The 22,704-nt window shown below is 40.1% G+C and overlaps 2 protein-coding genes across 11 annotated transcripts in view; one reads left to right on the top strand and one right to left on the bottom strand.

Annotated features, from left to right (window-relative positions):
* Positions 1-833: 833 nt before the first annotated feature.
* LOC121340212 (proline-rich proteoglycan 2-like) lies at positions 834-7,359 on the bottom strand. 6 transcript variants are annotated; one of them, XR_005953271.1, is made up of 3 exons: positions 7,020-7,152; positions 6,267-6,350; positions 834-1,554 (listed from the first exon to the last, which is right to left on the bottom strand). XR_005953271.1 is itself a non-coding variant. In XM_041412801.1 (2 exons), the coding sequence occupies exons 1-2, from the start codon at positions 7,357-7,359 to the stop codon at positions 6,304-6,306; spliced, it is 387 nt and encodes a 128-aa protein (XP_041268735.1). In that variant the 3' UTR covers positions 6,223-6,303. The 6 variants fall into 6 exon arrangements, 3 of the variants coding, with proteins under 3 accessions (XP_041268735.1, XP_041268736.1, XP_041268738.1); XR_005953272.1 differs by lacking the exon at positions 7,020-7,152 and adding an exon at positions 6,884-6,999; XM_041412801.1 differs by lacking the exon at positions 834-1,554 and having other exon boundaries at positions 6,223-6,350; positions 7,020-7,359.
* The window catches only part of RNF19A (ring finger protein 19A, RBR E3 ubiquitin protein ligase), a 57,579-nt gene continuing 41,874 nt past the window's right edge, over positions 7,000-22,704 (top strand). Inside the window, exons 1-3 of one of the 5 annotated variants that reach the window (XM_041412799.1) lie at positions 7,000-7,091; positions 7,852-7,976; positions 10,043-10,168. The gene's annotated coding sequence lies outside the window, so the exon portion shown is untranslated. Of the gene's footprint in view, positions 7,092-7,257; positions 7,439-7,851; positions 7,977-10,013; positions 10,169-22,704 lie in introns of those variants that run through there. The other 4 variants (XM_041412796.1, XM_041412800.1, XM_041412797.1 and 1 more) reach the window with 4 other exon arrangements.

The raw sequence follows: 22,704 nt of genomic DNA, 5'->3' as shown, positions 1-22,704 counted from the left end.
CTTGGCCAGAATTGAGAGCAGGGGGCACAGAGAGTGTAGTATAAGGTGTCATGTGTTTAGTTGATCTAATGCAAAAATAGAAAGGAATCAAGGGGAAAAAAAACCCTGTGAAGACAAGCCAAGGGATAAAAAAAAGGGAAAAAAAAGGAAGCAACACCAACACACAAGCACCTTCTGTAGAACTTGAGGCAGACACAGTCCTCAGAGAAGCCAAATCCTCTGATTCCTGACTTGATTACTTCGGGACAGTAAGCAAATTCTAGAATGAAAATAAAAAGGCTAGTTCTGGTTCCAGATATTAACAAGTATGGCCTCAAACATATGTTATATATATTTTAAATGAATTCTGTTTTCTTTTTGAGGAGAGGCACAGCTAGCGCAACATCCAAAAGCTGTTGCACTCCACTTGTAGCACGGCAGAGGTGAAACCAGATGGAGTACCAGCTCCTGGGGACCTTGTTGGGCAGCAGGGAGAAGAAAACACATCACAGCATTTTCCTCACTTCAACATCAATGCAAATGCACATAAAGACCCCCATGTAAGGCCTTGAGGGGAAACCATATAAAGAGCAGCTGAGGTCACTTGTTCTGTTCAGGCTGGAGAAGAGGACACTGAGAGGAGACTTCACTTCCAGATTCAACTTCCTTGTGAGGGGAAGAGGAGGGGCAGACACTGATCTTGTCTCTGTGGTCCCAGTGACAAGACTCAAGGGAAGGGCCTGAAGTTGTGTCAGGGGAGGTTTAGGTTGGATATCACAAAAAGGTTCTTCACCCAGAGGGTGGTTGGGCACTGGAGCAGGCTCCCCAGGGAAGTGGTCACAGCATCAGCCTGACACGTTCAAGAAGTGTTTGGACAATGCTCTTGGGCACATGGTGTGACTCTTCTTTGTATGCTTCAGGTACTTCTCTTGCATGAGGAAAGGACATTTGAGACCTGCAGTTCTCTTCTGGTCACATTGCATCATGGTCAATCTAGGCATGTCCTGGTATGCTGCCCCATGAACCAAATGAGTATTTAGATCTCTCTGTCAAAGATTTAATTATGTACCATCCCTGGGTAAACTCACAGCATTGCAGTCACTGTCCTCTTTCTGTGATGCAAAAGAGGCTTGAAGTCTTGGAAACTCTTGGAGAGAGCATTGGAACTGGGTGCTCCTGACCACAGGAAATTGTTGTTACTAACTTGTGTCTGGAGTCAGCTTCATGCAAGGAAGCAAGAGTTTCACACTTCTGAAAGGCCTGGTTCTGGCTAGCCTGAGGAAACAGAGACAACAGAGGAGACTTCTGGGCAAGAGGTAAAGGCCAGAATTGCTGCTTTATGAGGGTCATGCTGAGAGCAGTCAGCAAACAGCAAACTTACCAGTGATGCTGGCAGAGAGGAAGACATGGTGATGATGCTCATGGCAAAACAGCCATCCCAGTGCATAGAGGAGAGCAGCATAGTTGCAGTTGTTGTAGTTGTTGTACTTGAAGGATTCACCTGCCAATGCTGAGGAGAACCAGGCTGCATCAGAGTGCTCTGCTCATGTCCTCTGTCCTTGGCAATGGCTGGGGCTGCAGAATGTGTTACCATACGTGTCACCATGTGGGAACTCCCAGACAATCTGGCAGAGCTGAGTTTGCAGCTCCCCACGTACAGCAAGCAACTCTCTCCTATAGCTCATCTGCCTGGTGAGGCCAGCAGGGATGACAGACTTCTGAAAAGCTCTCTGCACAGAGGTCCTGGGTCCTACTGCTGCTTTTAGCTCTCACAGCTATTGTATGAGAAAATGTGTTCCCTAAGCAGGGGCTAAAGGCAACCACTCCTCACCACCCCTGTCCTTTTCATCCACCAATCCAACTGCACACAGCAATGCTCCCAGACAGAGCTCTGCTTGCGTGAGCACTCCCTATCCAGCTGAGAAGGACACCTTGCTCACTGTCCTTGTCCAGTGTGTGCTCATGCTGGACACGTAGCATCTGGCATGACCGCATGTGACAGCATGTGACTATGGGTTGTGTCTTTTCATGCCCGCCCAGAATCCCTTCCTTCTTCTGTCCGGGCTAGCAGCTGGTACCCTGGCTGCAAACACATGCCATCTTCAGGTCCACTGACCTCCTGGCCATGGACTTGAGGCAGGACAGCAGACATTGGAAGGTGCTCTTGAGGAGAAACACTGCTTCTGCACATCCCACAGGCAGTTGACCGAGGCCCCTCATTGTCACATCGATGGTTTATATTTTTAAATGCCTGTGGTACTGAACTGTGACCTGGGGACATGCAGAGAGAGAGAAGGCCACAAAAGCCTGCTGCAACACATTTGGAGATCCCAACAGCAGAGCGTGGCCAGTGTGCACTCAAGTAGGGCCCCTGTGGGCATTGAGCCCCTCCCTCAGCAGCCTCTCCAATCCCAGTTTATTTATGAGAGAACCTGTAGATACACTGCAGATGAGCCATGCCATGAATAATTAGGCAGTAATGGGACAGGACTTTGGGGTATGGTCAGTGTGTCACCATGAAAATATGGAGGAGCTGTTTGTGACTCAAAGGACAGTTAAATCTGAGCAAATACTTGCCCTTCCTCTCAGGGAAGGTCAAGTGTAAATGCTCCCTGGCTCTGACAAAGATGTATATGCTGATTGAAGGACAAATTTGAGACCAATTTTAGAAAAAGTATGTCTTCCCTGAGCAGGGTTATTTCCACCACAACTTTCATCTCTTCACATCTCTTCATCATGATGAAAAAGTTATTTAAAAAACCCTAAAGCATTTTTACCTTTATGCAACATTTCCCCCCCATCCCACTGTTCTCACACTTAAACACTTTAAAAAAAACATTCTTGCTCAAGCTTTCCAGAAACAATTTCACCTTTGGGCAGAGAATAAGCACATAAATTCTAAACCCAGAAAAACAGAAATTTCAGGCTGTTCTGACTAAAAGAGGAGGAAAGCTCAGGAGACTAGAATGGAAACAGTGTTGTGCAACAGAAATTACAGTCTGCTGCTTCTTGCAGTATAACTCTTACTTGAATTTCATTTTTCAAAAAAATTGAAGTTCCTTGAGGATACTGACAGTAATAGACAACTGGCCTTTAAAAATGGCTAACTCCAAGAAAATACACAGGTATCACTTTTGCATCCTGCAACTCCTTACCTGCAGAGCTTAAATACTACATCTAGGAATAGAGTTTTAGGCATTTGAGAAACTTCAAGGTCATATAGTAGTCTTTTGCAGACTTCTGGAGTCTTGTAAGTTGAGTGACATCTTATATGTATTTAGGAACACTTTTTGGGTTCAGGCACTCAGATTTTTATTTTTATTCACTGTCATAGTGGCTGGAAATAAACCTAAATAAATTTTATTTATTTAAACAGATATTTTTTTCTTGCAATAGGCACGTTCTAGGAACTGCACTTCTATATAGTACCAATTTTCTACTTTTACTTTTTCTTTATTGACTACTACAGAAACTGATTAGATCAGATGATGTAATTCTAAGATATCTGAGATGTTTGAAATGGCTATGGAAGCCTTTATCTTTAATGTTTTATGACATGCCAAAAATTTGGAAAGTTCTCAGCTTGCACATTATTTACTGGTATCTTGCCACTTTGTAACTTGGATCAGTGAGATTGCATCTATATTAGATAGCTCTATTTGTCACTAATCCATTATCCTAGCCTTGCCATCATGGCACACAGGTATTTTTTTTTTTTAAATCTACTGCACTCAGTACAGTTTATGACAATCAGTGCATGGCAAATAATCTTTCACAATGGGCAAACAGAAACCTGATGGTATTAAACACTTATTCCTGTTCTGTGCATTTTGTCTCTTAGCTGTATTTATATGTAATATTTATCAGTTATACAGTGGTATTTATAAATATTTTCCATTTTTGCATGTCTGATTTCCGTTTTGCTATCCATGTGTATTGCAGATATTTTAATTCATCAAAGGCTTTTATCCTCTCTCCTCTGGTTGCAAGTCAGAATGCATTTCCATACTACATTTTTTCCAGAGGCAAAATTGATCTGGACAGTTCTCTTCCTTCCCTATGCCACTTGTTCCTGCTGCCACATCAATCTTCTGCAATGCTTTTTGTGCAAATGCAGCCATCTGTGGGGCAATACTGTAGGACAGATCAGTAAAATCAGGGATGCTAAAAATAAAGTCTCCAGGAAAAAAAATAAATTGGCAAGACAGCTGAGCTGGAAAACATAGGAGAGTGGTGAATCTTCCAACAAAGGGTGTTCTTCAGAACAAGATGAAAGCAAGATCAAGGATATAAATGCGCGTGTCAAAAGGGGAAGGGTTGAGGACAGGTTTTTCCCTAAAAATGACAGGCTGGAGACCAGATGATGACAGAGCCTGCAGGAAACATGAAATTGCCTAATAAAAAATAGAGTTGGACTTTGCCAATTTTATATTGAAGACGATGGTTGAATATTCAGATAAAAGATTTCAAAGGGAGACTCAGTTGTGGGATCAGAGACATGAAAACATTTACCCATCATATTTGATACTCTTCCAATATGACTTTAAAGAAAAGACCACCAACACATGAAATTCCGGCCCAAGGTGCTGATTTTACACTACCATATGAGAAAGCAGTGTTTCATATGTAAATATTGAAATTACACCGAGGCCAGCAGTCCAGATAAGCAGAGATTATGGGAAGGATATACAAAATTGAGATGTAGTTGTCTATCTCATACCCTTTTCTCCATTCCTTACCACCAAGAAGAAAAGCACTTTCCTTCCTCAGCCCTCTCTGCTCACCTGTCTTCATGTTGATATGATTTTTACCCTTCCACGTTTGACAGCATGTTGTGTGTGCTTATGCCTCCTTAGAACACACCAGATGTTTTGCTGTGAGGGCAGTATTTTTGTATTGTGATATAATACTTTGTACTTTTCTGCCAGCAACTGAATTAAATACTTACAAAGGTTAAATCCTAGATGTTCTTCAGAAAGTGTTTTGGAAAGACAGGCTAGCTAGCATTCTTAAACCTTGTATGCCTCACCAAATGCAGAGCACATAAGGTATTTCCTCTCTGCTCAAGAGTTTGAGCAGCCCCTACTTTTCCTTAATACCTCTTTGTCATTGTGTTCTGTAATAATAACAAGCAAACAAATGATCTTCCTTACATACCAAAATAAACAACTGCCAGTTCTAGTGTACAGCTTGTGCAGAAAAGAGTTTCTTTTGTCCCTATGCTTATTGTATTTTGTTAATTGACTATTTTGAATACTTCTAATGAAAAGCACCTACTTGGCTGCAGGCTCTCTACTACCAAGCTCTCAGCAGGGTGGCTGGCTGGAGGTTTGCTTTGTCCCTCATCAGCTTCAAGGAGAAACCATCTCACCACCACAGTGACTGCTCAATGTCCCAGTCCAGAATTTTAAAACACCAGGGTTCTGTTTCCCTCCTATTCTCCAGCATTAGCCAATATATTTCAGAACATTTGTACTGATTTGCTGAATCCCTCTGGACATTTAGAAAGTAATATATTACTGAACTGCTTTGCTGGCTGGTTTTTGTTTGTTGGTAGCTGCACATTTGAGCTGGCAAAATGGTTTGCTGTTGCAAAATTTGTTCACTAACCTACCATGCTATTCTATCTGCTAGTCTTTTTGTTTCTGTCTTCATTTTCTTTCCCCCACACACCTCCATTCTTGTCTTTTTCTCATTTTATGAGCTAATTCCCTTTCTCTAATATCCTTTTTCTGCATCAAATCCCATACATAACAAAGCGTCCAAGATTTTACTCTGCAAGTTGTTGTATGTAATAAACTTCTGTGTATCTTATGCAGCTGAACACAATGGCACCACTCACACGCCCTAAGTGACACGTACGTGTTTGCAGTACTGGAGCCTGAGCACTCACCTAGCCACTGGCTTTTACAAGCCAAGAGGGAACTACCGTGGTTTGCACACAACATGCCAAAATTCCAGTATAATCTCATTGGTGTTACCCTTATTTTCCACTTCCCCTCCCTGTTTGTTGTAACTGCCTATTCTGTCATTTCAGATTAAGTATCTCATCACGGAATCACTTGTATTTACTTTTAATTTGATGTACTGGAAGTAGTCCTATTGACTTAAACAGAACTATGCACATAAATAAAGGTAAGTATACGTGTAAGCCTTTCACTGATGGTACATTGCAAATCCCACAGGAAAAGCATGGTACATTCTATTCATTTTACTATCTTTGCGCATGTCAAGTGCAGGCTGGGTGATTAATAACTTTTTCCAGAGTAAGTTTTCAGGTTTCATACCAGTTTAATGGAAGAACCACTAGTCGTAAGCACAGGATCAGCTCCAGTTCCACAGAATTCTGAGACGACAGTGTGAATGATTAACTAGGGAAAAAAAAAACCCACACTACTTAAATCCAATGTAATAATAATGTAGGCAGAGAATTCTGAAACATGCCAGAGGAGATTGGGGCCAGGAGCGGAGGTCAGGAGCAGCAAGCCGGCGGTGGGAGAGGGCGGTAGCTACGACAGGGCTGCAGAGGGAGGGAATCCCGCGGAAGACCGCATGAAGGTCGGCAGGAAAAGGAGGAGAACCCGAACTCAGGGACGGGTGAGCGATGCAGGTGGGCCGGAGGCTGACCGCAGCTAAATGCAGAACAGGGCCATGCCGCCAAGGACGAGATGGGCGCTTGTGGCCAAATTCTGAGGCGGCTTCTGTTTCAAATGGCAAAGGCGGGCGAAAAGAAGGTAAATCTGTATGTTGCACCACGGAAACCGGGTTTTGTCATTTTGGCAAGTGAATCAGCGCGCAGCAGCACGACCTATTGAAACGCCCCAATAATTCATTCTTCGCCTCGCACTTTTGCATTTCCATGGGTGTGAAGCCCACGGAACTGTACATGCATACAACGTTGTACCTTGTGCTGCAACTGCGGCTGGCAGCGCTGCGGCGTCCCCCGCCGCGGGGGCAGAGACACCGCAGCCACCCCGCCGGCTCCGAGCACCCCCCGCACCGCGCCGGGGGCGGCGGCGAACACACACATAGACACACACACGGAGGCGCTTCCTGCGCGGCGCCGGGCTCGGGCGGGCGGAGCAGCGCCGCTTCCTCCCGCCGACTCACAGGTACCGGGGGTGGGTCCGCGGCGGGGCGGGGGGCGCCGAGGGGCCCGGCGGTGGCGGCGTCCCCCGGCTCGGGCCTCCGCCGGCGGCCGCCGCCCTGAGCGTGGCGGCGGGTGAGGGGTGGAGCGGAACCTCCGAGCCGGAGCCGCCTCTGGGCGGGAGCCCGAGCCCGGGGGGGAGAGGGCCCGAGAGCGTCCTGGCGGCCGGGGGGAAGTCGGCGGCGTCCCCCGCTGCTGCTCACATTGCTGGAGGGTGAAGTCATCGTGCCCATTGTCTCCCCCCGGGCGGAGCGAGCGGCCCGTGGCGGAGGAGGGGGGCACGGCCGGCCCCCAGGGCTCGGGGAGCCCCGGGTGGGTCCCGCTCGGCCCCGGCGCGGTGTGCGGGGAGGAGCTGCCGCCCTCCGCCAGCCTGGGTGGGCCGCGGGGCCCCTCGGCCGGCGCCGCGCTCCCGCCGCCCGGCAGCGGCATCGGCCCGGGGGCCTGGGAACTCCGGCACTTGAACTTGCGGGGCACCGGGAGACCTGGCACGGGGAGGGGAACGCGAGCAGCTCCCGAGCCTCCAGCACCCCGGGGGCAGCGTTCACACCTCCTCCCGGAGAGCTTCTCCCCTCGGAGAGCTTCCAGTTGACCTCTCTGTGGTGTGTTGCCCACCCCGGATCCGGTGGTCGGGGGAGTTTGCAGGGATAGTGCATCTCGGCTGTGAGGGCGGTGGGGGACAAGCAGTGGGAATAGCCCGCGTCCTGCCGAGTGTTTTCCTTGCATAGGTCCTTCTGCAAAGCTGGGAGTTTTCCACCTAGCAGTTTGCTAGACGCACACGGCAGCTACTGCAGGCGCACGTTCGAAAGACAGGGAAGAATGGGTAACAAACTGTGTGAAAGCCAGCGTGCATGTAAGTGAGCTGAAGAGGTGATGGCTGGCAAAGGGAAGGCGTCCTTCTGCCTTTCTCGTTCTGCTCCAGTACTGCCTCTTGACAGAAAGAAATGGGGCTTTGCCCGAGGGGTAGCAGTGGAATGGAGGGACAGTAGTAGCTGTTAGTAATGTGCAGAGAAACCAAAATTTGAAGCCTTCATGTCCTTGTGGTTGCTTATTGGATATATGTCTGTATTTTTCCATGAGGAGCACAACAAATCGTGTTTCTGTTAAAATACTGTAGTTGGCATTGGTACTGATTAGAGCTTTATCTCAACTGTCATCAAGGATAGCATTATTTTATTAAGCACAGTTTGGGGAAACACATCTTGCAGGGTTTAATTCTGGAGACAAAACTAAACATAAATTCGTTTTGAAAATTAATTTTTCCCCTCAGTGTTTTTTTACTAACTAATCTTTTTGTTAGTCAAAGAACCATATTTCACTGTCTGATTAAATGTTTCTTATTAAATTCGTTGGAAAAGAAAGTTTCTGTTGTAATATCCAGGTCAGACTGAAGTAAAATTCTGAATTGCCCAGCTAACAGAATTCACTTAGTACTTAGAAATTATGGCTGTGTAACACTACTTAACAGTTTACAAAATCTGGTACTTATTTAACTCTAAACATTTAAGTGCTTGTACTTCAAGCTTTCAGAAAGCTGAGAAAGAACTTTTTTATTTTTAATTGTATGTGAACTCAGCCTGTTTGTCCAGAAAATGAAAGTTTCGCTTTTGCACAATGATAATAATGCTCATCTTAAAAACAAGTTCAGTAAAAGGTTTACATATGCAAACTCTTTTGTTTGTATATTTCTTGAAGTATGCCAGTTTCAACTGCATTTTATACAATTCAGCATTTATAAAATGCTGAATTCAAGCTGTTATGTTTATGTTGTCAGGTATTTTTGATTTTGTGGACATAAGATCATAATTTCTAAAAGAAGGAGTTGAAATGTTTAAGTGTGTTTTTCTTCTCTCCCCTTCAGCTTAAATCTGTCAGACAAATGACACATTCCTTATGCAGAGCAATCATCAGATTTTGATTAATTGTACTAGCTGAGACTCAGGAGGAAAGAAGATGCTTGACAGATGTATTTGTTTACCTTCATAGTGTGTACAAATTCTGATCTCTCCATTAGTAAATGAATCATTAAAACTCCCTTAGCTATGAGATGCCCAGTTAACATTAATAAATGCATTAGGAAAACCTGTTTTATGTGAATATTATCAAACTGTGAAAGAACACAAGCCCTTGAATTCTTTTCGCTGTTAGGTAGAGTCTTTTGTGGTGGAAAACATGTTATGTGGTTTTTCCCCCCATACTCTTAATTAACAGCATTTAGCTACTATTCCCCTATGAGAAATAGGGGAGCTACTATGAGAAAAACTTCAGACTGAATTTGTTTGGTGAGTAGGTGATTCTTCCTGACTAGTACAGTAGGTAGGGTTTTCTCCCCTGTTTACTGGGCCTGTTTGATCCATTCTCAGTCTTATTAAAGTATTCTTTACAAAGATCCAACACAAACACCACCCCCCTTCCTTCCAGGATGACAGTGTAGGATGCCTACATAGGCATCCTTTTCACAGGACTTCTGAATCCTGGTTTGGAAGCACTAGGAAAGATCTTTGAGCTCTGAAGTACAGCTATAGTGCTCTGGACTACTGTCCTCTGATGGCCTTTAGCCAAGCTGGTGCTCTCCATTGTGGGGTCAGTTTACTCTGGCCCATGGTCAGACATCCATATTAGCTTTGTGAGTTGTTTTCTGAGTTGTACCTAAACATCATATACTGGCCCAGCAGAATAAATTTTAATACTTGAATTAAATGAACTGATGGATACATGTTTTGGGTTCTACTCCTAGTGTGATTTCTGGTTTGTAGCTGAGATATGAGTCAGTCCAATTCTTTCGGAGGGTCAGTGAAAGCTCTTTGAATGATTAATAAAAGTATTAATTTTAACACTGGCTTATCCATAAAGAAGTTGATTTCAAATTTTTGTCTTGTGTTTGTCTTAGCTCTGTTTCCATTGTGCCTTCTGTGTTAGCTGATGGAAGATGTGTAGCTGAATGAATTGGTGTGCCTCGTACAGCTTCACGACGCTGGAACTGGTGTGGGATCTTACTGCTAAAAGCATGTGAATTGCACCTGGAGGTGGACTTCTACCAAGAAGGTAAAAAGCTGCATTCAATCTGATTGTTTTTATTAGTATTGCAATGTACCGTTTTTTCCCCAGTAGGAAGAATATGGAAGAGGCTGTATCAGTACCTCTCAAAACAGTTGTTTGGGGTTTTTTTTAATGCTCCTATTTTTCACAAGAGGAGACTTCCTTTTATTTCTGAGTCTCTGAAGTGGAAGTTTTATTCTTGTTTTATTTGAATTTTAGTTATTGTCAAGTAGTTTGTATTTTAAATCATCAATTAAATAATCTTTAAGGAAAAACATATACCTTTGTGTGTTATATATAGATAACACTTGAGATATTGTTGTGCTCTACTTTAACCCAAAAAGAAACTTTCAAGTAGAATTACACTCTTCCCCCTTAGGTATTCACTTGAGGGATTTCTTCAGGCACTTAAAAAATTTTATTTTGTTTCTTGGTGCATTGTAATAATAAATAGGTGTTTAGTCTGTGGCTGATATTTATGGATTTACAGATTTCTTCCAAACTTGGGTAAACTAATGTTCACCTCATTATTGCAGATCTTTTTGTAAGTTTATTTTTTAGTTGATAGAAAGAGACTTTGTGGAAGAGATTTCACTCATCTGAGTCATAAGGTGCCTTAGTCATTTATTCAGTGATCTTGATTGTTTCATGTATATTTCTGGTAGTTCTCAAGCACTTCATAACTGTGTTTTACCTTGGTTTTGGTTTCTGGTCCTTCTCTGGCACAGGTTGCTTGTTTTTTCTGGTTTTTTTTTCCTCTTAATGCAAGTACTGACTTAAGGATCCAAACCAAAGCAATGGGTATCTAGAAGGAGCTGTAAATGTTGTGTGGGACTAGAATATTACAGGGCTCTACAAGAAGTTTTCTTCCTGTTGTGAGCATGTCTTGTACCAGCTTTAGAATGGTCTTTGACTTCTTCAAAGTAGAATTTGTAGAAGGAAGGAAAGCCCCACAGGTGAGCTGTGAGATGTCATTTGTGATACGGCCCTTAGGTCTTCCATCATTACGGCAAATGAGAAGGGGTTTGTGTGTCTGTTTTGCTTTACCTTCATTGATGTTGTAGCATACTTCTTAGAAGAATTAACCATACCTTGGGGCTTATTCATGGAACAAGAAAAAGTAGGAGTACTTTCATTTTAGGTTACTTTTATTGTAATGGAAAGATTACTGTAGACTTTTCCACTTTTAAACTGTGGATTGAAGTCAGTCACCTGCTGGGCGACTGGTAGCCTCCTGTTGGACGTGTAGCCAAACACAAAATGAGAATAGTTGTTGGGGTTTTTTGGGTTTTTTTGAAGGGCGGGTTTCCAAAGATTCACTTTACATCTAGACATACTGCACCAGTCTGGAAAGCTGATATAAGAGTTATTTTAGCTTAAAGCAACTTAGCAAATGACCTAGTGAAATGAGCTTAAAGTTTCATATATACAGGTGTTTCCTCAGGCATTAAAACTTCCTCTCTTTAGAGGCCAGCATATCCCCTAATGATGTCTTCAGCAAGACATTTAAAGGGCACCTTGCAGAAATAAATGTTTGTACCAATTGAGTTTGGTATAGTCGTTGTTTTTGCTTCCTAAATAGAGCACAACTCTGTTAATGCAAGTATCCTGTTATTGTTCAGCACAAACTGTCATTGTGGGACTATGTCAGTTCTGTTCTGCTTCCATTTATAGTTGAGACAAATTACTGTTAAACAAACATTTTTCCATAGGTCCTTTAGTTGCTCCCATAAGGCAGATTAGAGCTTACTCTAAATTGGAGCGCCTAGCTGTCCCCTTCTGTTGTTCCATTTAGTGGATGAAGAACTGCTTCAGCAGAAGGACTAACTCTGGGGAAATTGTATGCAGTAAGAATCATGTTGTTTTGTTCTCATTGTGTTTCATTGTGATGCTGCATGTCCATAATAAATAAAATTATCACTTTTAAGTTTCTTGGTTAATGATTGGATTTTTCACATAAAAACAAACTCTGTGAGCCACATCTAGTAATCAAGTTTTATTTTTATCCTAAAATGCTTAATATGTCAGACTGTTCCAGCCGTAGTGTTTAGTGCATTGCGTACTTCTGGTGAGACAAATTTACCTCGCACACATTTTCAATAAATGGTTTTTAGGGAGTGCAGAATGGTCTTGCATCTTGGGGATCTTCTGAACAGTGGAGTTTCAGGTGGGACTGAGGGTTTTAGTTGAGGCATGGGGCTGCTTGTTGGTTTTGAATATGATGGCACCACTAGTGCTGCTGTGCCTTGTTTTTATTTTTTAAGTATTTATACAAAATAACCTTGTTAACTGCTCTTAGATAAATAAGAGTCTTTCACAGCACTATAACAGTTGCATTCCAGAGGAAAAGAGTATTGGTGTTGCCGTGACTAAATGCGTCATTCATCTGTTTCCTTTGCTAAAAGTACATGGTGCTCAGAATTTACTGTATATTTCTGTGGAACTGGACAAGGGGGGGATGTTTTGGCAGATCTTCTGCAGTACTGCCATTCAGAACTCAATCTCAGGAAGAAACATTCATACTTTTTTTTAGGAAATAGAAGGTGCTTATTTTGTGTGAATTAGATAGTTGAGGAGTGCTTTAGGCTTTTTATGGCCTGCAAATTGGGGCCATATGCCCAGCCCTATGTTGCAGCTCTTCCTTGTATCAAGATCTAGTAGGACTTTCCCAGTTAATGTTTTATTGAGTATTAATTAACATCTGTACAGGAACTGTGTATAATAAGTGACAATGCTGACAGAGAGTGATTGTTGCAACGTACTGTTTGGCTTTTCTCCTTCATATCAAAATGCATTATGTAGGGAACTTCCAGGTGTCCCTCAGACTTGTGATAGTGGAAGAACATTTGGATGGGAATAAATAGTGATTGTGGTGACATCATTCTCTGGCAAAGATGAAGCCTGATAACAAACATTTTCTTCCGGTCGGCCATAGGGAGCTATCTTACTCTGAGTGTGCCTTTCATGTTTCCATGATAAGCAATCTAATACATTGATCTATGCAAAGAAAAGTGTCTGGAAGGTAGAGTGTGTTCAAGGTTACTTTATTTTTAGATTGTGTACTGGAAAAATAACTTTAATCAAAGTGTTCTCCACTGTGTGTCCTAATGAAGGTGCTCTGATTTTGTGTTCTACTATACTATTATGTCAAATATAAACAGAATAAAGTGTTTTAAATTCCCTTGGTTTTTTTTCCTGAGTTAAAGACCTTGCTTCAGTTTTCTGAGACAAGCAGCTACTTTTTCCACTTTCATTTTACCTGTGAAGCTGTATCTGATACTCACTTTTTGTTTGACTTTGCTTTTTGCAAAAGAAGTTAAGCTTTCCCTTATATGATACTGCTAAAAACATCTTGGGAGAAGACCAGGAGCCCTTTTACTCAGGGTCAGAGGTAGAGGTATCAAACTTCTAGCTCCTTTTTAAGTGAAGGGAATGATAGTGCTTATAGTCTGTGAAGCCAGGCTGTTGCTTTACTGAAGTGTAAGATTTTACAGTCAGTGTAAATTTTATCTGTGGGACAACATAGAGGGGAAACCTAAAAACTGTTGTGCATGCTGCTCTTCATTTCACACCACCATGGGTTTAAGCCATTTGCTTTTTGATTGAGAGGTTTTAGTACCTAATGACCAAAAGTATTTTCCTCCTAAAGTTCCTATGTGACTAGTTTGGGGTTTTTTTTAATCTCCTCTCTTTCTTCACCTTCCTGTTCCTACTTACTATTGCACTTTGTTCCCTTTCTGTGCCAGTATGCTTTGTCTGGACTTTGTGGTGGTTGTGCATAGCTGAAGAAAAGTAGACTTCGCCTTCTGTGACCTGACACCAGGCAGAAATTCAGCCAGGGCAAGAATAGAAGAGAGCTTGTAAACTCAGCACAGGAGTCCTGAGTCTTTCCATTATTAACAATTAAAGATGATTCCAAGATAAATTAGGTAATGGATTAACTAACTCATGAAAAGAGAACAAGGATAAACAAAGAGAAATATCCTGCTTTACAAGAATTTAGATTATTAGGATTACATGCTGCCTGCATGTCTGGGAAAGGAAGAACAAACTTCCCTGTTTTCAGTGTTTAATTTAGTTAGTAGATAAGGTATATGATGTGCCAGATTAATTCAACAGCAAAAGATAAGTTTAAGCTTTGCAGGAGGTGTTTTTACTAGGGAATGGGTTAAGAAATAGAAGCATCCTGTTTAGTCCTGCCCAGCAATGCTACAGCTTTTTCTTTAAAACAGTAAGCAGCAAAAACGGTTTCTTCCTACCTCCTACACCCTGTCCTAATCAGCATAATATCTTGGCTGGATCTAGAGCAAGAGCTGTTGATTGAGTAAAACACAAAGCCAGTGACATGGTTTTGTTTTCATTGTTCCTTTTTTCTGTTTTGTTTCTGAGGTGTGAAATATTGCTGGGGGTTTTTTAGGGCTCTACAGTCATATCCTTTTTCTTATGTCAAACTTCATACAATATTATCTTTCTGTTTTAAGTGTAACAAATAATTTGGAAGTAACAGTTGCAATCTAAATTATGTTTCACAAGCTGTGGGGATCTTTGCAGTGTATGCTTTTTAAAGCCACTTTATGGAAAATTACATATGCACAATTAATGTAAAAGCCACAACATGCTGCATTTGTGGGATAGATTCTCTTAAACTACCTGTAAGTTTGCTTTTGTTTCTCTCTGGTGGATAAAAATAATAAAAAAAAATATTGGCAATAAAGTATATTTGATATGGTTGGTATTTCTTATGAAATGGTGAAAATGTACCTCTAAGTAGGCAGACAAATAGTTTTATTGTGCTAAAAATCATTCAGTGAGAGAATAAATTAGAATCCCAAAAGGAAGGAGCTTCCAAGGAAGGAGTACAGTGAACAGAAATTCAACACTTCAGGGGAAGCCTTGGGTAGCTTCATGCTTTTATCTGTAAAAACGCAGTGTGGGTAGTGAAACTCTGTAAAATACAGCCCTTTTGAAGTTAGAACTATTCACCATTCACCTTTAAAGTTCATCCCTGAAACAGGGTGCTTTGTACAGTGTTACTATAGATTAGTACCTGGATATGGGTGATTTTGGAGCATTAGGTGATGAAGTCTTGTTTTGGTGATCTGATTTTCCTTTAAAAAATTGGCTTTATTAGATTTAACTTCATTATCACAAGTGTCAGGTCATAAAAACAGTTGACTGGAGTATGGCTTTGAGTATGTATCATTGAAGTCAATACCTAGTTAGAGTAACTTTAGCTTACCTAATGTTCATTCTGCAAAACAGTGCATTTTGTAGGAGAATCTTTGTGAAGAATGGCTCAGGTTTTCATTATGTGTAGAATGCAAGAATTCTGTCTCTTGTAAAGACAGGGAAAATAGCTTTAGGATGCTGGTAGTCTAATTGTTTCTCAGAAACCATGAGTGTACTAGAAATACTAGAAAGGGCAAGGTATGCCTTCTGCAGCAATTACATGACTGGTTTAGCCAGGCTTTGAAATGTGAAGGATTGCACATGTAAATGAAAAATGAAACAGATTCTGCCACTGTATGCAATTAATTGTAATTTTAAGGTTTCAGGTAAAAGTCTCAAATGTTAAGAAAGGCCAGAATTGAAGTTAAGAAGCAACCATAGCTGGATTGTCATTTGTGCCTACCTTTGTTAAGTTACTGTTCTTCATTATACAGCTGTGGTTTTTTGGTTTTTTTTTCCCCCTGCAGAAGCATTATTCAGAATACAGTTGCAGTCTCTACTGGGGCATCCATCTACTTTGGGTAGAAATAAACCTAGTCTCTAGGGTAGTTGTTTCCATTGAATAAGAAATATAATGCAAATAGAGAAAAAAAAATTTATCTTGTCTGAAATAGACATCTGAATTTTATTTCCATTGAATAAGAGATATTATGCAAATAGAGCAACAAAAAAAAAATTTATCTTGTCTGAAATAGACATCTTAATTTTGGCGGTGTTAGGTGGGGGTGGGGACACTATTGATACTGCAGGTATCTTTGAACATATTTACTGTGTAGAATTTTGGCAGTGTTAGTTGGGAGTAGGGATGTGTGTACACTATTGATACTGCAGGTATCTTTGAACATATTTACTGTGTAACATGCCCAAGAACTTAGTTTCATTTAGGCTATCTGAGGTCAGGCATCTGAGGTGGTAAATAAATTAATTCTTAATCACGTTCTAATATTGTATCTGTTAACAGGGATAATAACCATGCTACTTCAGTGGAATGAGTATGGTTTTGACTATTTCAGCAATATGATTGTAACATATTGGTGCTCTGCAATGACTTAGGGGAAATCAATTTCTGCTTTCAATGTAGCATTATGCAGTAGTTATTTATTTGTTTATTTATTTTTATGGGGGGCACAATGAGTGAGAATAAACAAAATCCTGACCAGTGACCTGATAAGTGTGTACCAGGGAAAGATATTACTGGGGGGAAGGGATAAAAGCCATGTGGTTAAACTGTCATAATGTACTTCAGCAATCATTTCCAAATGCAACTTCATCAAGCAAAGAGAATTATTTCTAATGTAGTTTGTGTGTTGTTTTCTATCCATTAAAAATAATAATTGAAGTCATATCAGGAGGTTTGGAAGCTACTCACTAGGCAGACTGCTGCTGTTTGAGCTAGTAGTATTTAATAATACTGTGTCATGCTTTATAGGGATTGACCCAAGACAGTATGACCCATGTGCTTGTGTAGAGTGTTTTATGTCTGTTTTTGGACTGTAGAGGATGGGCAGTAGAGGAAGGCTTGCTTTGAAAGCAGAAGCTGCTTTTGCTGCCTTTTTTTTTTTTGTCAGTAGAGGAAGGCTTGCTTTGAAAGTAGAAGCTGCTTTTGCTGCTTTTTCTTTTTTTTTTTGTCACCGGCAATGTAACTTTACTTTCTGCATCATTAACAGTGTTTTATACAAATCCTGTTCATATTTAGCCAGTTAAGATTTTTGTTAGGCTGATACCTTATCTAATCTAAAATCATATCCTTTCAATACCTAATCTGATGTCTTTACTTTTTCTCTCCTGTGATTTGGAGATGCTTTCCCTCTCTGTTTCCTGTTCAACTACTCTGTAGAATCTTTCTTGCCTTTGTTGGCTTGTTGTCCTCTAGTGTTCGTGATCAGCCAGTCCATTCTGTCTCTCATATGTAATCTCTTTTTACTTGTGTTAAAGTTCACAGATTACTTCCCCAAACAACAACTGTTGGTTTCCTCACTCTGCAGTCCCTTTTTTTTAAAACATTTTTGTCTTTAGCATGCTCTGATGGAGTTGCTGTTCAACCATCCAGTTTCAGTGCAGGTTTCTGCCTTTCTGGCAGCCACCACTTTGACTATTGTTAAAATTGCAACATGGTTTAGGCTGAATTCCCACCCTCTCCACATTTGGTTGAAGTTTCTTCTACATTGCTGCCACTTATTAATTGGATGTTGGAAAGGATAAGTCAGCTTCCTACCTTTATTTTCTGGTACTTTGATCGAGTCATATTGTTCACCTGGAAGTGAAAGGAATATTCTATTCAGTTCCAGGCTGGATCAAGTGTAGTAGAGATATCAGCAGATAAAATACCCAGTCTTCAGCAAAGAGCATGTATCTTTTTCTCATATTCCCAAAAACTTTCAAGCATGGGTATATTCACATTGCTGGAAGGGTGATAAAATGTACATCCAAGTTATACAGGCCGGAATTCAAATTCCAGCTTCAAAGTATGCTAGTGTTGAACATTTCCAGAGAAAATACTGCAAGTTTTTGATTTATTTTCTCTTCTAGGATAATTTTCTCCATTAATTTATTGTGGTTTTTTGAGCTGTGGTAGTTGTTTGTTATTGTCTTAAGTACTTTGGTTGAAATAAGTGTTCTAAAGAAGATTCTAGTGTATAACTTTCAGCCCAGTTTGCTTGAGAACATTCTAAGCAGGTTGGAAAATAGGATGTTAGAGTGGGAGGTGTCAGGCAGTCATAATAATAACTGGCCTTTCTTTTAGCAAGAAAAGACTGTCTTTTGAAGTAAAATACTTGCTAAACTCTAAAAATGAAGTGAGTCACAGTGCGTTTAACTTACTACTTTATTTTCTGTTTTCAATAGTATGGTTATATTTTTCCAATTGGACTTAATCTGACTGTGTGCTTGCATTCTCCTCCCCCATAACATCTGCTGTTTAACCATGAGGTGCTGTATCCATCCTTGCTTTACAAGGCTGCTGCTGCTTTTTGTAGGACTGCTGTACTCTTTTGTGTGCTGCTGCTATCCGGCACCTCTGGAGTGAGTTCTGGTAAATGATTGCCTTCTGGGAGTTGGTGTATAAGCTAGTTTGGAAACTTGGCTGCTAGCAGAAGGACATTGTTAATTTAGCAAATAGCCACAGTGATTTAATATGTTAATACTCGTAACCACCTTCTATTTATTAATGACTTTCTGTTGGAATTTACTAACCTACAGCCATTAATATAATGCAGTGAGTGTCCCTGCTCCTATTCAGATCCAAAGATTTAGCTTAAACCTCTGTTACAGGCAGTTTAAACCAAATGCCTGACCTTGCTCTGAAGAGTGAAGGGTGGTCCTGTTCTGAATTTGTGCTTCAGGGTGGGTTAACCTGCAACAAGAGACAGCATGGGCCACTGCTTGTACTAATTTAACCCTCTGAAGCTAATTCAGTGGGGGCTGCTTCTGTAGGATCTGAAAATGTGTAGTGAAGCTTACTGAGCATAAAGTTCCTCTGTACCAGAGCCTCTTGCTCTGTACATTGGAAAAGTTGTATTCTCTTTAGTATTTAAATATTTTAATATTTTAAATGCATCCATATCTACCTACCTATCTACCTACATTCCTGTCAATCTGTCCTGTCTCTGTCCAGACTGAGTTGCTTTGTGCATTGTTGGAAGAAATTATCTTAAAATACAAAAAACCTGCAAGCTGCCTAATTGCACATTAATAGAATTTTGTAAATGTATATTTTTTCCTGCTGAAATACATTTCTTAAAGGTATATTTAGCTTAATTAGTCTTAAACAAGTCCAGATGTTACTGTAACTTCAGTGAAATCTGATTTATAAAACAAGAAGTATGTTTGAACTGAAACTGAGGGCACATTGAAAACAAGTGATGTAGTAGCTCATGGAATTATGCAACCTAGCTTAAAGAGGGATTTTGTGTTGTTGGTTTGTTTGAACTATCATGTCCCTAGGTATTTTACTACATTATTTTGGTGATGCTGAGGATTTTCTTCATATATTTACAGCTTGAAGTGACATTAGTGTTTTCTTGTCACTGTGATAATTTTTTTTTTTTATGCTTAGGGCCACAGAGCATGCATGGCTTGCTAGTATTGTGAAATAATACCATGTGGTTGCTTTCTTTTAATAAATTAGCAAGATAAGTATTAAATTATATATTCTAGCAGGTAACATAAGGAAATGCTTGAAAGATCTCCTGGGCTGACAAAGTTTGTTTTTCAGAAGTTTAAATAGGTTTTCAATGAAATTACATACCTTCCTCTAATGTATTTGTGTAACATTTTTCTTTGGAACTGTAGGAGGAAATAAATGGTTTCAAGTAAACAGTGAAGCTCCTGACTTCAAAGTACTTCTTCCAAAATGAAACAACTTTCCTTTGTTAATAAATAAAAACCAAACATACCTTCCCATCTAACATCTTTTACTTTGAAGGGATTTTCATCTTGAGTCTTTCATAGCAAAAGAACTGTTACTGTTTGACACCTCAAGTTATATTAAATTAGGGACATGTTTTAGTGGTGGATTTAGTAGTGTTAGGGTAACACTAGGACTCAATGGTTTTGGGTGTTTTTTCCAACATAACTGATTCTGTGAATTTGTGTTGGAAAAGGTTTACTGGACTTATTTTAATTTTTCATGTCTTTATTGTAGTGGTGTAAAAAGAAAAGTGTTCCATGGAGATGAGCTCCCTGGTTGAAAGAGGCAATACAGATAATTTTTTTTTTTTTGTTGTTGTTGTTGTTTTGTAGTGGTAATGCAGGGGAGTGTCTTTTCTTCTTCAGTGACGCCTTACGTAGAGTATCCAAAAACAGACTAGATAGACTATCTCATGCTTTGCTTAACGAGGACATTACTTAAGGAATATAATTAAAATAGAATAGTTTTTCCTGGCAAAGGTTGCTTAATTAGGATGTCTGCAGATACTTCAAATGCATACAAATATGCAAAATTGTTGGACACGGTTTTCGTTTTCTTACTACCGCTACAGTATTGAGTGCTCCTGAAATTCTGTTATGTTGAGGTTTCACTGCCAGTTCTTTTCTTCTGCAGATCTGACCTGTGAGGACTGCTTCCCCACGTTCTCCTGGCACGTCATGTGTTTAATATTCTTGCTGTGTCTGTAGAAGTGTGTGGTTAGCATTTTAAAAGACGTGATGTTTTTTTGTTTGCTTTGGTCTGTTACCAAAACTTTGTATTAAAGTTTTCTCCTTTTATATTGCGCTCTGTAGTGAAGTGCTTTCAGCAATCTCTTGGAAATAATGTAATTTCCAAGATTTTTACTAGTTCAGTTCTATTTCATGGCAGCTTTTTGGTAGCTTTGGAGAAATATTTATCAAGTCCATGATCACTGAAATATTTTATTCTTGTTGACAAGCCAGAGCAGGTGTGAACTACATACAAATACAAGGACTATGTTTTATAAACTTTATGTTCTCCCTGGCTCAGTAATTAGGCTCTTACCTTTATTCAGGACATAATACAAAATATTTGTATCAAAATTGTAAAATTATTTGGCACAAGAAATCTCTGTCACAGCTAGATGAGATTGTACTTTGATTCATTAGAAAAAGCTACTTTAATTCTTTTTTAAGGAAGCTTTTCTTCACAACCTTGTTTATTGGTTAGAATCAGTTACATTGTAATATAGTATATTGCTTTCCATCACATATTTGGTATTTTGGGAAAGATTAAAAATAAAACCCAACACATTTGTGGTAAAACTAAGATACTAATGCGTATTTATATGGCCATAAAATTTTAACTTCAAGGTTATCTGTGTGGTTTAACACTTCTAACTAGCTTGTTCCTCAGCAAAAATTGTAGGCTAACACTCTTTTTAAAAAGGCACACTTTGAGTTACTAAAACATCTGAAATCCAAACCATCAGTTTAAAAATTCTCCTTCTTGCCAGTTGTGATTGTAGACTATTCTATAGTTAATTATTATATTTCTGAGGCATTTAAAATAATGAGGAAAAATAAGATTTGGAATAAAAGTAATTATTTTGAATAACTGGATTGGTGTTACAATATTAGTTTTCTTAAAAATTTAATTAATTTGATAAAATGTGTGGACTATTATAGATGTTATACATAATGAGAAGGGAATATGGAAATAAGAGGCAGTTATTTCACGCTGTTCTGTAGAGGAAAAACAAAGTTTAGTGGTGTGCAGAGGATCAGAGTGCTCCTGCTATATTCCTTTTTTTTTTTTTTTTGGTAGCTGATACAGTGATTGACAGAAGTTCAAATTTCCCTTCCACTTTTAAAATGAAGCCAGTCTGAATCCAAGTTGCTTCCTCAGCTCAGAATGGCTAAGGACATAAATCATATGTTGGTTTGGAGAGACAAGTTCATTTCTGACCCCTCTGGGTGGTTGCTGAAACCTTGGCAGCCTGGGATTAAATCAGTGTCAGCTGAAAGACATCCAGCGTGCTCCAGGGCGATTCTATCCCACCTTTAATAATGCTTCTCAAATGAGAAAAAAATGTGCTGGCAATTTGCATAAAATTTATTATTAAGACAAAATCTGTTCCTGCTCAAGATTCAATTTTGTTAATTTCCTTCCCCTGTAGATTAGTTTTGATTGGGGGACTGGGGGGCAGGGAGAATATTTTGGTGCAAAGTTGAAATTCAAATGATTATTGTGGTCTCTAGTTGGGGTTATAACCTGGTTCTGTTGTTCTTTTGTATGTGCAATTAGACAGCTGTCTTAAAATGTCATGTGACATCCTGAATCAAAATAATCTGGCTATTGACTGCCATTTAAATTTTTTGTAGAAAGGGTTTCTCTTGAATAGCTAGCTTCTCTATTTTTTTTAACATGGTTATTTTTCACTCCTCTTAAATAACAGATGGGGTAGACCAGAAGAAATGGTGTTCAAAGATGACAGGATTTTGCATTTGCATGGGAAAGTGATTTCAGAGCTTGTTGGTGTCATTGTATGTTACTTCTCACAGTTCACTGAAGGAAGGAAGTCCTAGTGAAATGTAAATGCATTATCAACACGGTATCTGTAAAATGGAGGCCCGGAGCTGTTGGAAATAAAGCCTCTTGTGTGGCAAAGCTGGAAAGAAAATGAAGGGTTCACTGAAGTTTGGCACTGATGCTTGTTTGGCAGCCTTCCCAACTTTCTTATCTTGGCTGGTGTTCCATCAGTCAGTGAACTTGGATATGGATCATGATGCATCAGAAAGACACCTGTGATACGACATAATATAAAGAAAAAGAAGACCCAAAACTGTTTTCCGTTTCTGAACAATCCATAGTTACTCTACTATCTGCTAAAACTATGATTTTTAGATCAATTTGTCTGTTGAAG

This window comes from Onychostruthus taczanowskii, unplaced genomic scaffold (genome assembly GCF_017590055.1).
Source record: "Onychostruthus taczanowskii isolate IOZ18803 unplaced genomic scaffold, ASM1759005v1 scaffold4, whole genome shotgun sequence".
Classification (NCBI taxonomy): domain Eukaryota; kingdom Metazoa; phylum Chordata; class Aves; order Passeriformes; family Passeridae; genus Onychostruthus; species Onychostruthus taczanowskii.
The sequence above is the reverse complement of the archived record's forward strand: the minus strand, read 5'-3'. Positions and strand labels throughout refer to the sequence as shown.